The 18,063-nt window shown below is 38.1% G+C and overlaps 1 protein-coding gene across 4 annotated transcripts in view; it reads left to right on the top strand.

Annotated features, from left to right (window-relative positions):
* The window catches only part of LOC124235873 (lipase member K-like), a 44,879-nt gene that overhangs the window by 12,729 nt on the left and 14,087 nt on the right, over positions 1 to 18,063 (top strand). Inside the window, exons 3-6 of one of the 4 annotated variants that reach the window (XM_046654392.1) lie at positions 10,932 to 11,049; positions 13,151 to 13,349; positions 15,424 to 15,533; positions 17,232 to 17,365. In XM_046654392.1, coding sequence (XP_046510348.1) covers positions 10,932 to 11,049; positions 13,151 to 13,349; positions 15,424 to 15,533; positions 17,232 to 17,365 — 561 coding nt within the window. Of the gene's footprint in view, positions 1 to 9,701; positions 9,801 to 10,931; positions 11,050 to 12,682; positions 12,802 to 13,150; positions 13,350 to 15,423; positions 15,534 to 16,818; positions 17,205 to 17,231; positions 17,366 to 18,063 lie in introns of those variants that run through there. The other 3 variants (XR_006887593.1, XR_006887591.1, XR_006887592.1) reach the window with 3 other exon arrangements.

The raw sequence follows: 18,063 nt of genomic DNA, 5'->3' as shown, positions 1-18,063 counted from the left end.
CTTCATTTTCTCTTTTTCTCATCCTGTGTATTTCAGACTACCAATTTGATTAGATAGTTTTCTATGATGGTTTTCTTCATTTTCTCCTTGTTTATCATATATCTCCCTGTTCTAATTGTTTGTTTAGTGGTTACCATTAGGTTTGTATAAAAAGTCTCATAGATGAGACAGTCCATTTTCCGATAGACTTATATTTCCTTGGACTATGCCAATTCATCACTTTTCTCTTCCACTTCTAAGTTATTTTTGTTTTTATTTGATCTTGTTTTGTGAGTTTTTGGTTAAAATTATGAGATTATTTTTATGTTTATGTTTTCCTTCTCTTTATCCTTAATGTTAAAGTTAAGTGTTTACTAACCTGATCTGAGAGAGAGCTGCCATTTTCTGATTATTGCCTTCCTAGTCATCTCCTTGCTCAGGGCTTTGTAGCCCTTTTCCTATTTTTTTTCAGGTATGAGGACCTTCTTGAGCATTCCTTGTGGGGGGCATCTTGTGGTGATGAACTTCCTTAGCTTTTATCCAGGAAAGTTTTTATTTATCTGTGTTATCTGAAGGATATTTTGACTGGATAGAGTATTCTTGGCTGAAACTTTTTCTTTCAGAAATTTGAACATGTCATTCCACTCTCTCCTAGCCTGTAAGGTTTCTGCTGAGAAATCTACTGAAAGCATGATAGGGGTTCCTTTGTAAGTTATTTTTTCTGCCTTGCTGCTCTTAGTACTTTTTCTTTGCCATTGACTTTTTCAATAGATCTTTTTACATTGATGTAATTACAAGATCAACTCGCTTTGCTAACTTGTATTTCCAGCTCTTTCACCAGGTATGTCAAGTTCTCAGCTATTATTTCTTTGAACAAGATTTCTGCTCCATTCTCCTTTTCTTTCTCCTCTTGAATACCTATAATCCTTATGTTGCATTTCCTAATTGAGTCAGATACTTATCTGAGAGTTTCTTCATTTCTTTTTAGTCTTAGTTCTCTCTTCTCCATCTGAAGCATTTCTATATTATTGTCCTCTAAATTGCTAATTTGGTCCTCCATATTGTCAGCTCTGTTGTTTAGGGAATCCAGAGTTTTCTTAATCTCCTCCATTGTGTTTTTCATCTCCAACAATTGTGATTGCTTCTTTATAGTTTCAGTCTCTCTGTGAAGAAGCTCCTGAAATCATTGATTTGTCTTTCTGTGTTTTCTTGTAACTCGTTGAGTTTTTCTATGAGAGCTATCTTGAATTCTTTGTCATTTAGGTTATGAATTTCTGTGTCTTCAGGGTTGGTTTCTGGGTACTTGTCACTTTCCTTCTGGTCTGGAGATTTAATATACTTTTTCATACTGCATGATGACTTGGATTTTTGCCTCTGCATAGTTATCTGGTTGTAGTTTCCACCTGCTACCATTGGGTGGGGATCAGGTGATGCGTATTCTGGACCCAACATGATCTGGGGCTTCCCAGCTCCAGTTGCTGACTTCTTTTCTCTCTGTGCAATGCTCTGACCAACGGCAGATCTGCAGTGCCAGGCAGGGGGAGGGGTGCTTTCTTTCACCTGTGCTTCCCCCAGGCTCTGCTTTTTTCTCTGTGTAGAGCTCTGAGTGATTGCACGACTGGATTGCCACCTGGGGGAAGGGACACTTTCTTACACCTGCACACCTTTCCCAGCTGCCACCTCCCTCTCCCTATTGCACTCTGTTATCACAGAGTGGAGTGCCAGGTGGGGGAAGAGGCACCTTCTTACACTTGTGCACCTTTCCCAGCCACTGCCTCTCTCTCCACATGGTGCTCTGGGTGATTGCAGGGCTGGAGTACCAGGTGAGTGAAGAGGCACCTTCTTACACCGCACCTTTCCAAGCCCCCACTTCTCTTTCCACATGGCATTCTGGGTGATCACAGAGACCTGTGCACCTTTCCCAGCCCCTGCCTCTCTCTCAGAGGGGTGCTCTGGGTGATTACAGGGCTGGAATGCCAGGCAGGAGGAGGGGCAATCTCTTTCTTTTACGTGATCCCAGTGTTCTTCCTGGGCCCTCATCAACTGCTCTCCTGGGGTGCTAGTTTGATGGAGACACCCCAACAAACACTGTCTTCTCTAGGTGTGGGGCTGTCCCTCAGGTGGTGAGGGAACTCAGAGAGCATTGGTGTTCCCATGGAGGGCCGCCCCGTCCCAGTTTCCTCTCAGAGCTGTGTGCTGTCCCAAGGTCGCTGACAACCATTGGGAAGAGAAAAGCCCCCCTTACCAGCTTCCACTTCCTTTGGAGGATTCAGCCCCACCATCTTCAGATGTATGGCTACATGGGTCTCTCAGATGTCTTTTGTGTTGTGTGAATGTCCTCTGTTGGTATATGAGTGTCCTTTTGGTTGTACCTTAGAAAGGAGAGTTCAAGGGGAGAGCTCACTCCACCATGATGCTGACGTCACTCCAATATTCTATTTTATATTTTGTGATTATTTCCTCTTATCTTTATTACTTCTTTCCTCCTACTTACTTTGGGCTTAATTTGATTTTTTTTTCTACTTAATAAGATAGAAACTCAGATTACTGATTGTAAACTTTTCTCTTTCCTAATATAGAAAGTTCAATCTCTAAATTTCTTTCTAAACACTACTTTAGCTGCACCCCTAATTTTTATATGTAGTGTTTTTATGATCATTCAGTTGCAAATATTTTGTAATTTCCCTTTCAATTTTTTAGTTATCTTTGGGTTCTTTAAACATGCTTTGCACATATCAATTAGATAAACTTCATTGATAGTATCATTCAGATTTTCTATATTATTACTGATTTTCTGTCTACTTTTTCTATTAGTTTCTGAAAGACAGATATTGAAATCTCCAACCAGGAAATTGAATTCCCTTTAATTCTGTCATTTTACCTGTATATATTCTGAAGTTCTATTATTAGGTGTCTAAACATTTAGGATTGTTTTTTCCTTTCTGAGGAATTGACTTTTGTGTTGCAGATGAATAAACATTATGAAATATCCTTCTTTCTCTCTAATAATACTCTTTGTCTTGAAAGTCTACTTTGTCTGATATTAATATATCCATGCCAGTTTTCATATGCTTACTGCTTACATGATATACTTCTTTGTTTATTTTACTTTCAACCTATTCCCCTTCAGATTTAAAGTTTGTCTTTTGTTAAAATCATGTAGTTGAGCTGTGCTTTTTTTATACAGTCTGACCATATCTGTCTTATAATAGTATTTTGTGCACTAACATTAAACATAATTTTTGATACATTTGAGTTGAAGTTTACCATCTTGACTTCTTGCTATTTGTTTTCCATTTGACATTTCTTTTTGTTTCTTTTTTTCTTTTTTCCTGCTTCTACATTATCCTTTTTCTACGATGATCAAATATTTTTTAGCATTCTGTTTCAATTCTTCTATGGGCTTCTAAAAATGTACTGTGTCAGGATTGCAATATTGTACCCTGTTGTCTGATGTCTGAAAACAATCACTTGTATATTTTATCAGTTAGAGAGATAATCTTATATGATTTACTCCATCATAATTGGAAGTGGAAATTTTTCATTATTTTTTTGAATGGAAATTTGACATTATGAAATAATTTTATAAAAATTAATCTGGCGGCAACATGCATAATGATTTGAGTCATAGAGACTAAAAAATGAATGATTAACCAGGAACCCAGCAAAATGATACAGGTAATAGATATGAGACATTAGACTGGAGAGATGGTGGAAGTGGAAATATTTTTAAAAGAATGTCAGAAAAAGAGAAAATTTGAATAAAATTTTGAAAAGCAGTTTTAAAAAATTTGAAAGAAGAGCATGATTATTTAGTAATAGATTGGAGATAGGATTTTAGGAAATCATAGAAAATGAGAAAATTTATAATTTTCCAACTTTCAAGATTAGGGAAAAAAGAGTTTACAGTTAAGAAGACAAAACAGGAAGTGAGAAAGGAAAAGAGGGTAATTTTATTGGTGGGCATGTTGGACCAAAGATTTCCAAAAGGAGTGAAACTGGATATGTCCTGAACACCCCAGGGAAATATGGGATTAGAGCTTAAATGAGTGGTCAGGGTAAGATGTACAGATTTGTTTTTCTTTCTCAGCTAGGAAATATATGAAAGCTTGTGGTTAGGGAGAGATACCTGAGAGGATGCCTATAGGAAGAAAAAAAGTAAGCAGTGGACGGAATATATGGATGCCATTGGATCAAGGAGAATGGGAACAGCTAGTGGGTGTGGCTGGAGAACAGTTTAGCTGGGAATCCAACACTAGAAGTGAAGGAAGGGATAGGCTACTAGGAAGACAGAAGGAGAGAGCCTACAGGTTTTAGTTGTGGCATTTGTCTGGTTTGCTCCCAGTACATTTAAATGAAAAACACAAGGAAAAGCTCTTGAACCCTCTGCTAAGTACCTCATTGTGAATACCAGCTTCCTTTGGAATGTCTCCTCCATCTTCAAGATCTTTTCATTCAAGGATGAGAAAGGAGAGATTAGGATTGCTCTTTCAACTCTAAATGAATTTAGAAACACAGTAAAAGGCATTCACTTTCTGCTCTTGAAACTTTCTAAAACTAAGAAGCACATTGCCTTATATTCTTCCATTTAATAATTCTTCATAATTTAAATATACTGTCTTTAACATTAGCTCCTGGACCCTTGCAACAACCTTATGAGGTACGCTGCATAGGGCAGGTCTTTTCAGCCCCATGTGTTTTCCTAGATGGATAAAGAAAGGCCCAAACTACAGGTCTCTGTCTTCACAGTCTTCTAGAGTTCCTTCACTAACTCCAAGTACCTCTCATATTTCTACACTGTGATGGAGAATAGGATAATAAACTTTCCCTGCTCTGTTCACAGTTAGAGAAATAATGATGTACTGATTCCAGAACAAAAATAAGTAAATGCATAATAGCCATAAACTTTCTGCTAATATCTCACTTAAACACATACTCAGAAACAAATGTAGCCATTTTTAAGCCAGGAGGTAAAAAAAAAAAAAAAAAACACCCAGACTGTCCAAAAGTTTTATGTAATATCTAATTCTTGAGCCAGCCTTGATGGCCTAGTGGTTAAAGTTCAGCATGCTCCACTTTGGCGGCCTGGGTTCACTTCCTGGACGTGGAACCACACCACTCATCTATCAGTAGCCATGCTGTGGCAGCATCTCATGTAGAAGAACTTGCAACTAGAATATACAACTATATACTTGGGCTTTGGGGAGGTAAAAGAAAAAAGAAGATTGGCAACAGATGTTAGCTCAGGATGAATCTTTCCAGCCAAAAAAAAAAGACTCTCTAAGCTAATATGTAATTCTCTCTTTTTAAAAAGTTTTGCCCACTTTTTCTCTCTTTGGGGCAGGGAATATGCTCTTTCAGTGTATTATTTGGCCTGGTTAAAATCATATAGGTAACGCTGATTCATTATAACTTGGATCTTTTATCCTTTCATCCAAATAATTGTCTATGATATGATTGCTTTCTTTCTCCCACTCACTCTCTTCTACATTTCTTTTTTCATCCTTCTGAGTTTATTAGTCAATAAAAGATGAAACAAAAATGTATGCCATCACTGAAGACAGGGAAGATATGATTTCATGTCTCTTACTAATATGGTACTTGGTATATAGATATAATTTTCATCCCAATTATCACATCTCTCGTGCTGTGAGAATGTCACACATTTTATTTACATTTTATTGTGCATGTTCACAATAGCTTTGTCTTGTGTCTTTAATTTGGTTGCCAAACAAGCTGCGTACACAGGATGGTTTCTTATTTCTAGGCCCTATCCAATTTTCAGTTTTGTCCTGATAAGAATTTTATACTCAAATCTGTTAAGACAAAATTGCTCTTCTTCTCTCATCTTCTACTGAGTTACACTGTGCCCAAACTTTCTAACATCTATTAATACTTTTATAAAATTTCATTATAGAATAGTTTTATGAGTAGAAGTAAGACTCAGTGAAAATAACATGGAGTAAAATAGATCTTGTTCAAATCCAAAATTGACATTTTCTACCTGTGGAAAAATAATTGAGATGATTAAGCATATAGATGCTATATCTGTGGTATAAAATTTATAGATTAAATAGGTAAGGTACTCTATATAGAAAAAATGAGAACTCTTGGTAGAATTTATAAGCAAACAAATTCTTAACTGCTCTTTTAGGTTTCTATTTGAGAAGACATATTGATACAAAACAACCTGTCATTTATTCACAACTCAGTTCAAAAAATTATACTATATCTGGCATGAACAAAGCTAGAGACATGAAACGTGCAAGCTGTAAATACAGGCAGAGTATAAAATGTGGTTCTTACCTTTAAGAAGCTTATGGATTAGTATGACAAACAAGACCTATCCATCTGAGACAATCACTGAACAACAGAAGGTATGTTATAACAAGAGCTACCATTTATGGAGTGCTAAGCAGTATTACATGTTTTATAGACATTATTTCTCATCTTATTTATCATTTAGGATTATTTATTGCCTTAAGCTAACCCTACAAGGTAAGTGTTATTATCGCCATGGTACAGTTTAGCAAACTAAGTTTCAGGGAGGTTCAGTTGACTAACAAAAGTTACACAACTAATAATAATAACAAAAATAGCCATCACTTACAGAGTACCTACAAGGTGTGGCCTCAGTGGGGGCACACTGATGGAATTTAGAGCATAGGAGCTGTAGCTCATGTCTAGTTCTGCTCCCTGTAATCGGAGATCTGAGAGATGCATTCTCATGGCCACCGTATCCTCTAAAGGACAGAGTCAGAAATTTAATTCAAAACTTTTTGCAAAGCCCTCCGGAATTCATCATTACCTTTATCTCACCATTGAGAAGACTGAGATTAATTAGGATGCCATAAGTAGAAACCGGCCTTTATGTGTTTTCAGAACCAAAGCTTGCTTAGAGCTACCTTAGACCCCTGTGGGGTCTTTGTATCCTCATATTCTGGTCAATTCTCACCTCCATTTCTACAACATAGTTAAGAATTGAGTGTGGATTCCTTGAAAATACTGTCCAAGCTTTGGCATAAGCCCTACATGTCTTCTTGATAAGCTTGAGAGTAACTCTAATGGGGCAATGAAAAAAGTAGCACAAAGGTCTCTATTGTTTCTGATATTCTTTTGTTGAGAAGTTGGTATCCTTGATCTCATCATCAATGTACCTGTCAGTACAAAATGCATTATTTATGAGAGTTTTCTATATAATCCACATGCATTTGATGAAAATGGTCAAGCCCAATATGAAACAGAAAATGCATCAACGTTCTTTTGAAAGTCTCGTATTTCCCTCTGGCTGGAGTAGCTAGAGGGAAAGACAGAAAATAACCAAGAGAGAAGGGAGACTTTTGAACAATGGAGGAGAGTCTTACAAATGGCACATTCTTGGTATTATCTTTTTACAACCAAATTTGGTTAAGTCTGCAGCAGCTCTCGCCACAGTCGTGGAGGCCATCTGTCTGCAGAAAACTTTTCAAAGGTTAGGTTCCAATTTTTGGCTACTTGTGTCATTTTATCCTTCCCTTCATTACACAGGTGTGGTTTTTTTTTTTTTTGGTATAGTGAATAGAAAAAGAAATAAATATCAAAGCAGCATTTCCCAATAAAATTCAATAAAATTCAAGAGCAAATATGACTACAGAAGAGTAGATTAAACAAAGTTAAACAGTCTTGATTACAGGACTATACTGAGCCTTAATTATGATATTGTAAGTTAAGACTCTCAAAACAAGTCATGTCTTTAGCATTTGTAGATACTTATTATATATATGTATGTAGTCTGTGACTCTGCAAGCAAGTCATATGTAAACCATTTATATATATAATCTAAAAAATATATATACATACACGTTCTAACATTTTCCCATAGCTATTTTCACATATACCATCTTAAGGGAGTCATGTTTTATAAGAAAGCAGGGTGAATGCTGATTTAGAATGATAAATCAATATAATCTATGTAGATTATATATATATGCAAATCTATAATAACTATAATCTATATTGATTTAGTCTTGGTATTTGAAGCTAAAGGTCTCACTTTCAAGGACTGAGAATCCCCTGGAATTTATAATGTCTGCTCTCATCTTAGTCTGACATCCTTATACGCATTAGTGTGAACCAGTGGGATATCAATGTGAGACACATTCATCAGGGAGCTAGTATAGAAACAAGTCAAAGAAATAAGAGGGCTGTAGGAGTATCATCAAGGAGAGGTGCTTGAACCAGGAAGACTCTCTCAACAATTGTAGTTAATATTGTGAGCCCGAGATATGGCAGAGCAGGTAAACACAGCCCTTGAAAGTACAGGTAGGCACAGTCCTGGTAAGAGGTGCCTGAAGAAAGGCTGTTTGCTTAGGACCTGCTACTCCTTACAAAATGGAACGCAGAGACTCCTCCTGCCTCAAGGTGTCACCCTCGACACCCAGGTCCATTACACAGAGGAATGAAACAGAGGCTACTGACTGGGCTCTATGTCATGGCTACAAAACACAACCTGTCATGGCTAGTACATTCTTGTGCCATCCCTGGGACTAGACTCCAGCTTTTCCTATGATAAGCACACAGTGCTAGCCATTTAGCCCTCCTCCGTGCACCATTATAAGCCCCACAGGCTCTCCAGCTTGCCTATTTCAGAAGAGAACTGGATCTGCTCTAACGCAGTGGCCCCAGGTTCACTTGCCAATGATTGCAATTCAGAGGCCTCAAATGCCAATCACTCGGCAGAAACTGGAGCATCTAAATTGTAAATGCCTTGAGAGAAAAGATTAGTTTTTAAAAATCATCCTACTACCATCTCATAAAATACAGTCCTGAACTTAGGACATAATCAACTCACAAAGCTTACTGTCAGAGAGGACCAATGAAGCAGGGTGAAATGAAACCAGGCAAGAAAGATATGATACAAAATAGTGAGTCGCAGTGGCAGTCTTTAAGGTTAAACGATGTACTCATTCACTCTTTCACCCATCTATTTATTTGACAACCATTTATAGGAACCTCCGTGCTAGGTCTCAGAGACAGAAATGAGAATGAAACAGTTTCTCAAGGAATCCAGTGAGTCCAGCTGTTTTTCACACCCTGGAATGCATATCAGCTACCGGGAATGATGGTTTAAAATGCAGATCCCTGGTCACACTCCCATAGATTCTCCTTATGTTTGGCTGGGGTAGATTCTAAGTCTTGATTGTTTGTTATGGTGATTATGATGCCCGCCATCTGTATGATATATGTAACTCTAATCAGGCACCTAGCAACCAGAGGGCGCTAGTATATCTCTTCTGAATGGACTGAGGGGTTAGGAGCATAGTGATTAGGAGCATTTCTTTTAGAGTCAGGCAACCTGAATTCAGATTCTGGCTCCGTCATGATCTGTTTGAACTCAGATAAATGACCTGACCTCTTTAAGACCCAGTTTCATTTGAAGTAAAATGGGGATAATGTTTCTTATCCAGTGGCTTTATTTTGAGAATAAAATGAGATAACGTGTGTCTGGCACATTACTTGGTACATAATAGGTGCTCAATGCATACTTATAGCAGTAACAACAATTATTACTGTCAGTGGTGTTATTGTTATCACTACCAGAGTGATTCACCAAAATTAAGCTATATTAATCAAAATTAGTTATATATAAATTTTTAACATAAAATTGCATATTTACTATATAGTTCACACATTATTAATCATTAATTATAGTATAGATTAATTATGTTAATACATATAACCAGCAGAGATTATGACTGACAAATCCAAGAGAGGAATTCGTGGAATTTTCTATAACAGAATAGTGAAGGTGTCATCTGAAAAATCCTTCCATTTCCTACAAGGTAAGACTTACCATCTCTCTTATATGTTGATTTGATATAAAAATCCTATTTGCAATGTAGAATTGTAATAATTTGACTAGGAAAGAAAAAAGAAAAAGAAGGAAGTTGAGGAAGTGGTGTTGAAAACACAAAGAGAGAGAAGTGACTGCTTTGCTTTATACAGCCCATAATATACGCACACCTCTGCAGGCCTGGAAGGCAAATGCATGACCCTGTGGTACAGGTATATGGTTTGGAGCTAAACTTATTTTCGCTTAAATTTCTACCTAGTGAACCGTCTTGGACAGATTATTAATCTTCCTGAAATTCAGTTTTCTCAACTGATAAATGCGTACAATTCTATCTCAAAATCTCTCTCTTAGAACCTCCAGTTGTAAGGATTAATAAAACAGAGGATATAAATTGTCCTCTATGCTAAAGATGACCAACAAATAGTAGTTCCCCTCTTCCTTGCGTATCTGTGGATGAGGTACCTTCTGTTTACCCTCTAGATCCACTCTCTAGTCTTTACAGTTTTCTGCTCAAGAGACTGACTTGTGAGAACTAGGTCAACAAGCCCCCTTGACCATCCATTTTCAGTTCAGTTCAGACAATGGAAATCTTGAGCAGGAGACCTGAGGGAGGGAGGAGAGTGACATCAGATGATTTATTGCCCTGGCTCCCTCCATGACGTGACCTTATGCAGGCTGTCTCCTTCTGCTGAAGGTCATAGCTCCTTTCAGTGTGGTTCTCTCTACTTGACTTTCTCATTCTGGGTCTGGTAACTTCTTTTCCTCTCTAGTTAGGTCTAAGGTTGGTAACAGCTCACTTGTAACTAGCCACAGGGCGTTGCACAATCCCCTGGGTTTTCCCTCATCAGATGACCATTTAATTTTTTGTCAAACATTCTGAGCATGAACTAAGTTGCGTTAATAATACTAAGCCAAGCAAACCAGGATGTGTGGTCACACCACCTTGCCTTATGCATGCCTTTGTGTGCATCCTCCTTCTAGTTATGCTGATTTTCCTGCTATATTCTGTCCCAATACATAGGTGGACTGTAGGTTGTGACTTCAAGTACTATGTTGCAATGTATGTATAAAAATCAATAGATTACATCATAAAGGTATATATTTTTCTTTCCTCTTTCAGAACCAGATTATTTCCTACTGGGGTTGTCCTTATGAAGAGTATGATGTTGTGACAAAAGATGATTATGTCCTCATAATTTACAGGATTCCTCATGGAAGAGGATGGCCAAGGAGAACAGGTAGCATTTATTCTGTAATGAAAGGAAAAAGACTAAAGCAGAGATTCCCACATGTGCTGATTGATGCCAGCAGGGCAGCTTTTGTCCTGAAATAGAACCTAGTCTCTTCCCTGAGAGGAGGAAACTCATCACCTCCACCTCTACTACTCCATTGCATGTGTATAACACTTGGAGTTTTTAAACATTTTTATGTTACTCTATTTGGTCTTTTCTTCTCTCCATCATTTTGTCCTCCTTCCAAACAAACACAAAAACAAAGAACACTTGGCCTTACTCTGGAGATACCACTTTCTAGGCTTAAAAAACAGAAACTTAAGAGATATTTTTGACATTTTCTTCTCCCTCACCTCCTATATCCAGCCAATCACCAAGATCTATCAATTTTGCATTCTAAATTTCTCTCTCTTCTGAAAAGTTCTCAACTTGATTATTGCTCAAGTCCAGTTTTGGGCATCATCATCATCTTTTGCTTCAGCTACTACAGTAACTTTGAATTACTTCACTTGTAATTCGTTCTCTACCCAAGTCAGAGGGATTTCATTTTTTTAAGTAAATCTGACATTGTTAGTTCTGTACTTAAACTTATTTAAAGAGCTCTTTCTAGCTCCTTACAATACAGGTTGATATCTATAGAGGGATCCACTTGACAAGAAGTGCTTGCTTTCTTCTCTCATTTCTTAGCTCTTTTTGTTACTGCACAAAATCGAGCTTCTCTTGCCTGATGCAAATAAACAAGCCAATTAGTTACAGCATCGGCCTTTGGGAAAAGAAAGCAGCTTTATTCTGCGAGATTGATCTGCAGGAAGAGAGGGGCTGTGTGCCCTCATGTCTGTCTCCCTAATTCAGGATTTGAGGCGAAATTTAAGAGGTTAGGGACAGCAGGCTGTCACACAGAAACGCTAGTGGGCAGGTTTTGATTGGTGGACTTCAAGCATTTATGGTAAGTTTCTAAACATTTATGATGAGTTTCTAAATATTTATGATGAGTTTCTAAACATTTATGGTAAGGTGGGGAAGGAATTTTAACTCTGGACCTTCCTGAATGATGGACCCCTTGTTTCTGATAAGAGTTCTCCTTTTAAGTTCTGGTCATGTCCTGCTCCTTTGGTTCATTGGGTGAGAATATTTGGTTCTGCAGTCATTTCAGGTCAAGATTTCTTCTGTATGTGCTCTGCTTAGGTGACTTTGCAAATTTTCTGAAAGACAATTTCCTAATTACTCTGTTGATAAGAGGGGGTCAGTCTAATTTGTCCTGGAGGGCCCATGGTTACAATTTTATTCTTTGGAGTCTTGCATAACAAAACTTCTCAATAGCAGAAACGTTAACTATTTAAAGAGAAAATCTAGAGTTTTTAAAAGAGAAAGAGATGGAATGGTGGTGTTAACTTTATAGAAACAACCTTCCTCCAAATAACTCCATTACCTTTGTGAATACCCAGGAGAATTTTGTTTCCCAAAACTTTCATCTTATCATTTCTGCCAGGTAGCTGCCAAAATGTATGAGATGAAAAGCTGTCTCCACAGTGATAAGCTGCCTGAGGGCTCTGATAAGAGAGGGGCCCTGGGCTATGAATGCTGTTTGTCAGTAATTTAGCAGAATTAGTAACACCTTTTCTTTCTGTTTTCTCAAAAGGTACATAAATGGACGTAGACTCTTAGTTCCTTGATTCCAGATGGCTGAAGACTCTCTGAGAGTCCAGTCTAGCCTACACAATCTGAGGAAGCTGATCTAGCCACAAAAGCATCACAAACCATTTATAAAAGGCAGGAAAGTTTTGGTCATTTTTCTCTCTCCTCTTTGTTTTCAACACAATTTCCCCACTTCCTTATTTTTTTCTCTCTTTCTTAGTCAAATTGTTCCAATTCTACATTACAAATGCATTATATACAATCTCAATGTTACAAAGAGAAAGATAAGACATAAGGAAAACAAATAACTTACGCAAGTAACTAGTTCAGAAGGGATTAGAACCCAGGTTTGCCTGGTGCCAAATTTCATCTCTTAACCTCTCTTCTACACTACAAGAAGTCAGGAAAGATTATTTTCTTGTAGACACTAAGGAAGTTTAGACACAAAATTCTTGTTGCCTGTGTTTCCCAGCTCTGAAGTCTGTTGTGTATTTGCAGCATGTCTTAATTGCATCTGCCGGTAACTGGATTTGCAACCTGCCCAAGACAAGCTTGGCTTTCCTTCTGGCAGATAATGGTTATGATGTGTGGATGAGGAACACTCAAAGAAATACCTGGTCCAGAAAACACTTCAAATTTTCAGCCAAGTCACCAGAATTCTGGGATTTCAGGTGACAAATAAAAAGGGCAAGCAATAGGATATATTGGAGAATATGAGGAAGCCATTTGGTATAAACCTAATTCGGCCTGACCTTGTCTTTCCAAAAGGGCCTGACCATGGCTGTTGTGTATGCATTGCATATATGCTTTAGAGATTCCCTATGGCAAGAGCAAAGGCCCTTGAGATAAAGGTGCAACCTCCCTCCCCCTCCCAACTTTGGCATCTCCTTAAGGATTAAGCATCTTTCCTTAGGCTAGAAACTGATTGCTGCGCTCACCTGTGACCGCCCAGCTAGGAGGCAACAATAGACTTGCCTCCTGCTACGCCCACCAAGATAGCAGACCCACTACCTGCTGTGTCCATCAAGTGCTGTGCTGACAGGGCAATCTTGTGACTATTGTGGGAGGGACATTTCAATAATATGTAAAGCACCCTCTTTGGGGGTATATAACCATTCTGTACACCTCATTTCTTTGGTGCCCTTTCTTCCTTCGGAAAGAAAGGCCCCGGGCCATGGTCCTCGGATTTCAGCTCAGAATAAACTCACCCAAATTTTCATTTACAGATTGGTTATGGATTATTTTCGTCAACACAGGTAAGGAGATACCTACTAATGAATAAAGTGTGTGCTTGCTCATTTATATGGCTGAACACCCTTTTTTTAAAGATTTTATTTTTTTTTCCTTTTTCTCCACAAAGCCCCCCAGTACATAGTTGTATATTCTTCGTTGTGGGTCCTTCTAGTTGTGGCATGTGGGACGCTGCCTCAGCATGGTTTGATGAGCAGTGCCATGTCCGCGCCCAGGATTCGAACCAACGAAACATTGGGCCGCCTACAGCGGAGAGCGCGAACTTAACCACTCAGCCACAGGGCCAGCCCATGATCATATAGTACTTAGTACTCTGAGTTGTGAACACCCTTTGATTTTTCCCTTTCTGTGCAAATGTACCCAATGGAATCCACCAGAAAGAAATAAACATTTTTTCCTCTTTCTAGGCTTTCTTCACAGGCTCTGAAGAAATGCCATTTTTATAACACTTTTATTTGTTTTAAAAATCCCACTTGTTGGCATATCTGTGTGTGCATGTAAAATATATATGGGAAAAACTCAAAATGCAGAAGTCAACTTTAGAAAGATTAATACCAGGACTATCACTTTGTCAATGTGGATCCCAAAGGAAATTTATATGGTATCCTCACTAAATGGGAAAAATGAAACTGATCAAGAAATGGAATAAGATTCTGCTTGAAAAATCCTGAGAACCACTCATTCATAATAAACCAAGATTGAGCCTTGTCCTCAGGCATAGATCATGCTCAGATGTTTATTGGCTGAGTAGTGAAGGAACTCTGCCCTCCATAGGCTGGTGGTGCCGGACACTGTCCTAGATTCTGCTCCAGGAGAAGTAAGGAGAAAGCTTGATCACAAAGGATGACTAAAGAGCAGAGCTGGCAGCAGTGGCCCCTGGGGGCACTGTCTGTTCTAGAAGTCAGGCCAGCTTGGTCACAGGGAAAAACTCCTGCACTTGCATCAGAGCTAAGAACCAAGCCTTGAAGGTCGCTAAAGCTGTTTATTCCTTGGCCTCATTCCTGCCTTATTCCTGGAAGCCATTTGGCATTTCTTATTCCACACCCCAGTGCAGTTGTGTCATTGCACTATTGCAAATAACATGATGATTCCCTAGGTGGGTGTTTTCCCAACTACACAGAGGAAAGAAGCACCTGAGGTAATTGGTAAACAGGCTGATGTCTGCAAATCTGTTTGTTTCATTCTGTTTTTTAAATAAACATTCCTAGTCATTTTTCTTTTTAAGGGATTTTGGTAAATCTGCTGTAGAATTAAGTGAAAAGCCTCTGTTGGCTTTTGCAAGTCAGATTTTTCTGATTTCAGTTTCTTAACAGTGTTACTCTTGCAATCAAGGTGACATTCTCAAAAGTTGCACAGACACATAATATGATATATTAATTTTAGTCTTATTTTTAACAAAAGCTAAGTATCTGTATCTGCAATAAATACGTTTAAATATTGCAGGCCAAACAACGACATGTTTTTTCCAATTTTGTTGCTGTTTTTCTTTGACAGTTTAGATGAGATGGATAAATATGATCTTCCAGCCATAATCAATTTTTTTGTAGAGAAAACCAGACAGGAGCGACTCTACTGTGTGGGCCACTCCCAGGGCTCCAGCATTGGTGTGTTTGTGGCAGATGTGATTTCAGAGTGTCAGAGGATCTTCTTCCATATTCATGAAAGGGGTCAGGATTTCTTCCCTCTGTGCAGTCTCTAGCTTGGGAACCTGAGTTGGGAAACCATTTCATCTGTCTGGTTTCTGAAGAATAAATAAAATGAGGATGATAATAGGGATTTTTCCCCTCAGGACTGAATTTGAAGACTGATGGATAAGTCTGAAGGAGAGAGAATTATTTATTTATTCATTTGTGTACCCAACAAACATTTGTCAGACACTGGGTTAGATGCTGGAGAGCCAGATATAAATATGGTATACATCTTGCAGTCTAGTGAGGGACACCAAAAATAAAGCAGAGAATTACCAGTCTCAGTGATTATATGCCACAATCAGTGTGACTTTCAGTTCCCAGCAGATGCTGGAGTAGGCTAAATGTGGATAGGGCCATGTTGGCAGTGCCATGAAGCACTTCATTCCCTTCTCTGCTCTCCATTCAGCTAGAGACCTTGACAATACCAATAGAATTTCCACCAGTCTCTTTTCTGTGTCTTAATCCTCATCAGGTTTCTAGTGTAAAGTAGTCTCTATATGCCTGTACTATAGTATGCATCTTACATGCATTCTCTCATTCGAAACTACAAACATTTGAGAGCAGTATCACCCATATTTTACAAATGGCTGAATTTAGGAATATTTTCTAATGATGATAATGCCAAATAACACCTTAAGTGTAATATATACAGGCGATCCCTGACTTACAACAGTTCGATTTACAATTTTTCAACTGCATGATGGTGAAAAAGTGATATGTATTCATTAGAAACTGTACTTTGAATTTTGATCTTTTCCGGGCCTAGCAATATGCAGTATGATGCTCTCTGGTGATGCTGGGCAGCAGCAGCCAGCCACAGACAGCACAAGATCAAGGAAAACAACTGATACACTTGCAATGATTCTGTACCCAATGCAACCATTCTGCTTTTCATTTTCAGTAGAGTATTCAAGAAATTGCATGAGCTATCCAAAAGTTTATTATAAAATGGGCTTTGGGTTAAATGATTTTGCCCTACTGTAGGCTAATATAAGTGTCTTGAGCAGGTTTAAAGTAGGCTAGGCTGAGCAATGATGTTCAGAAGGTTAGGTGAAATAAATGCATTTTTGACTTGCGAAATTTTCAACTTGTTGTGGGTATATTGGGATGTAATCGTATCATAAGTCAAGGAAGATCTGTATATAACTTAACATTTGAAAGAATCATCTTATAAGGCTTCTATTTTCCACATTTACAGATTGAGAAAACTGAAACTCACACTGGGAAGATAACTTGCCCAACTTTTCACACAGCTAATGAATGAGAAGCCAAGATTATAGCCCAGTTTTATCTGGTACTAAGTCCATGGTCAAGCTGGAATGGCCCTTGGAGTTTACCTAGATATGCCCCACAGTGGATGTTTGAACCTGCTCTGCAACATTCTCTATAGGTAGACTTGCACTCTCTGGGGGCAGGAAACTCAATTCATTCTGAATCGGCCAATTCCATCCTTGAGAAATTTGGAAAATCTTTCTCTAAACATGCTACTTTCTCTGAGTGTTTTTGTCTGTTTATTTTGTTATGTTTTTAATATAACTAATTTTACTATAATTTAAAAAATAAATTAAGAATTGTTTTAAATCTATGAACTTCTATCTTCTTCCCTATCAGCTTACGTAGCATTCTCTACAAATCCAGAGGTGGCTAAAAGGATCATGATACTTTTTGCATTGGCTCCAGTCATCACAGTGAAATATACTCAAAGTCCTATGAAAAAATTAACTCTTTCCAGAAAAGTAGTCAAGGTATGTGACTTCCCCAAGTTTAAATCTGTAGTAACTAAAATTAGCTCTATTTCCACTGACTTCAAGAGAAGGGGATCTCACACAAATAACATTTTACAAACTTTGTAAGAATATAATAGGTGCTCAAGGGATCCATATGTGTTTACTGATGATGTACCATTTTACCAACAGGGTTCAGAGAGCTTGCTCTGATGCTATTCTACCCTATTGTCTTCATCCATGTCCAGAGGCTTCTCTACCATGTCATTCTTCAATCACAGATAAAGGAGGAGGTCATTTGATTGGTTGAGTTGTTTAATCTAGTAGGTTAAATTTTTCTCTGAGGCCCCTCCAGTTTTTCAGGGGCACAATAATGTAGTAGTTGAGATTACAGCATGGTGCCAGATAGCACGGGTTTGAATCCTAGCTAGATGAGTGATTGGTCAAAACCTTAAGTGTTCTAGGAATCATTTCATCTAGAAAGTGGGAGTAATAAGAGTCCCTACTCATAGGGCTGCTGTGAGAAATAAGTGAGTTCCTACATGTAAATCCCTTAGAGGCAGGAATTGCACACTGTATGCCTTTAATAAATGTCAGCTATTGTTATTGCTGTCTTGATTTTCATAGAACACATTATCCCGTCACTAAAAGTCTAATCTTGTTCTATTGCCCACACTGCACAGCCTTTCAATCAACTCCTCAAAACCTAGGCATATCCT

The sequence above is a fragment of the Equus quagga genome, chromosome 2 (genome assembly GCF_021613505.1).
Source record: "Equus quagga isolate Etosha38 chromosome 2, UCLA_HA_Equagga_1.0, whole genome shotgun sequence".
Classification (NCBI taxonomy): domain Eukaryota; kingdom Metazoa; phylum Chordata; class Mammalia; order Perissodactyla; family Equidae; genus Equus; species Equus quagga.
This window is presented reverse-complemented; position numbering and strand designations above follow the sequence as displayed.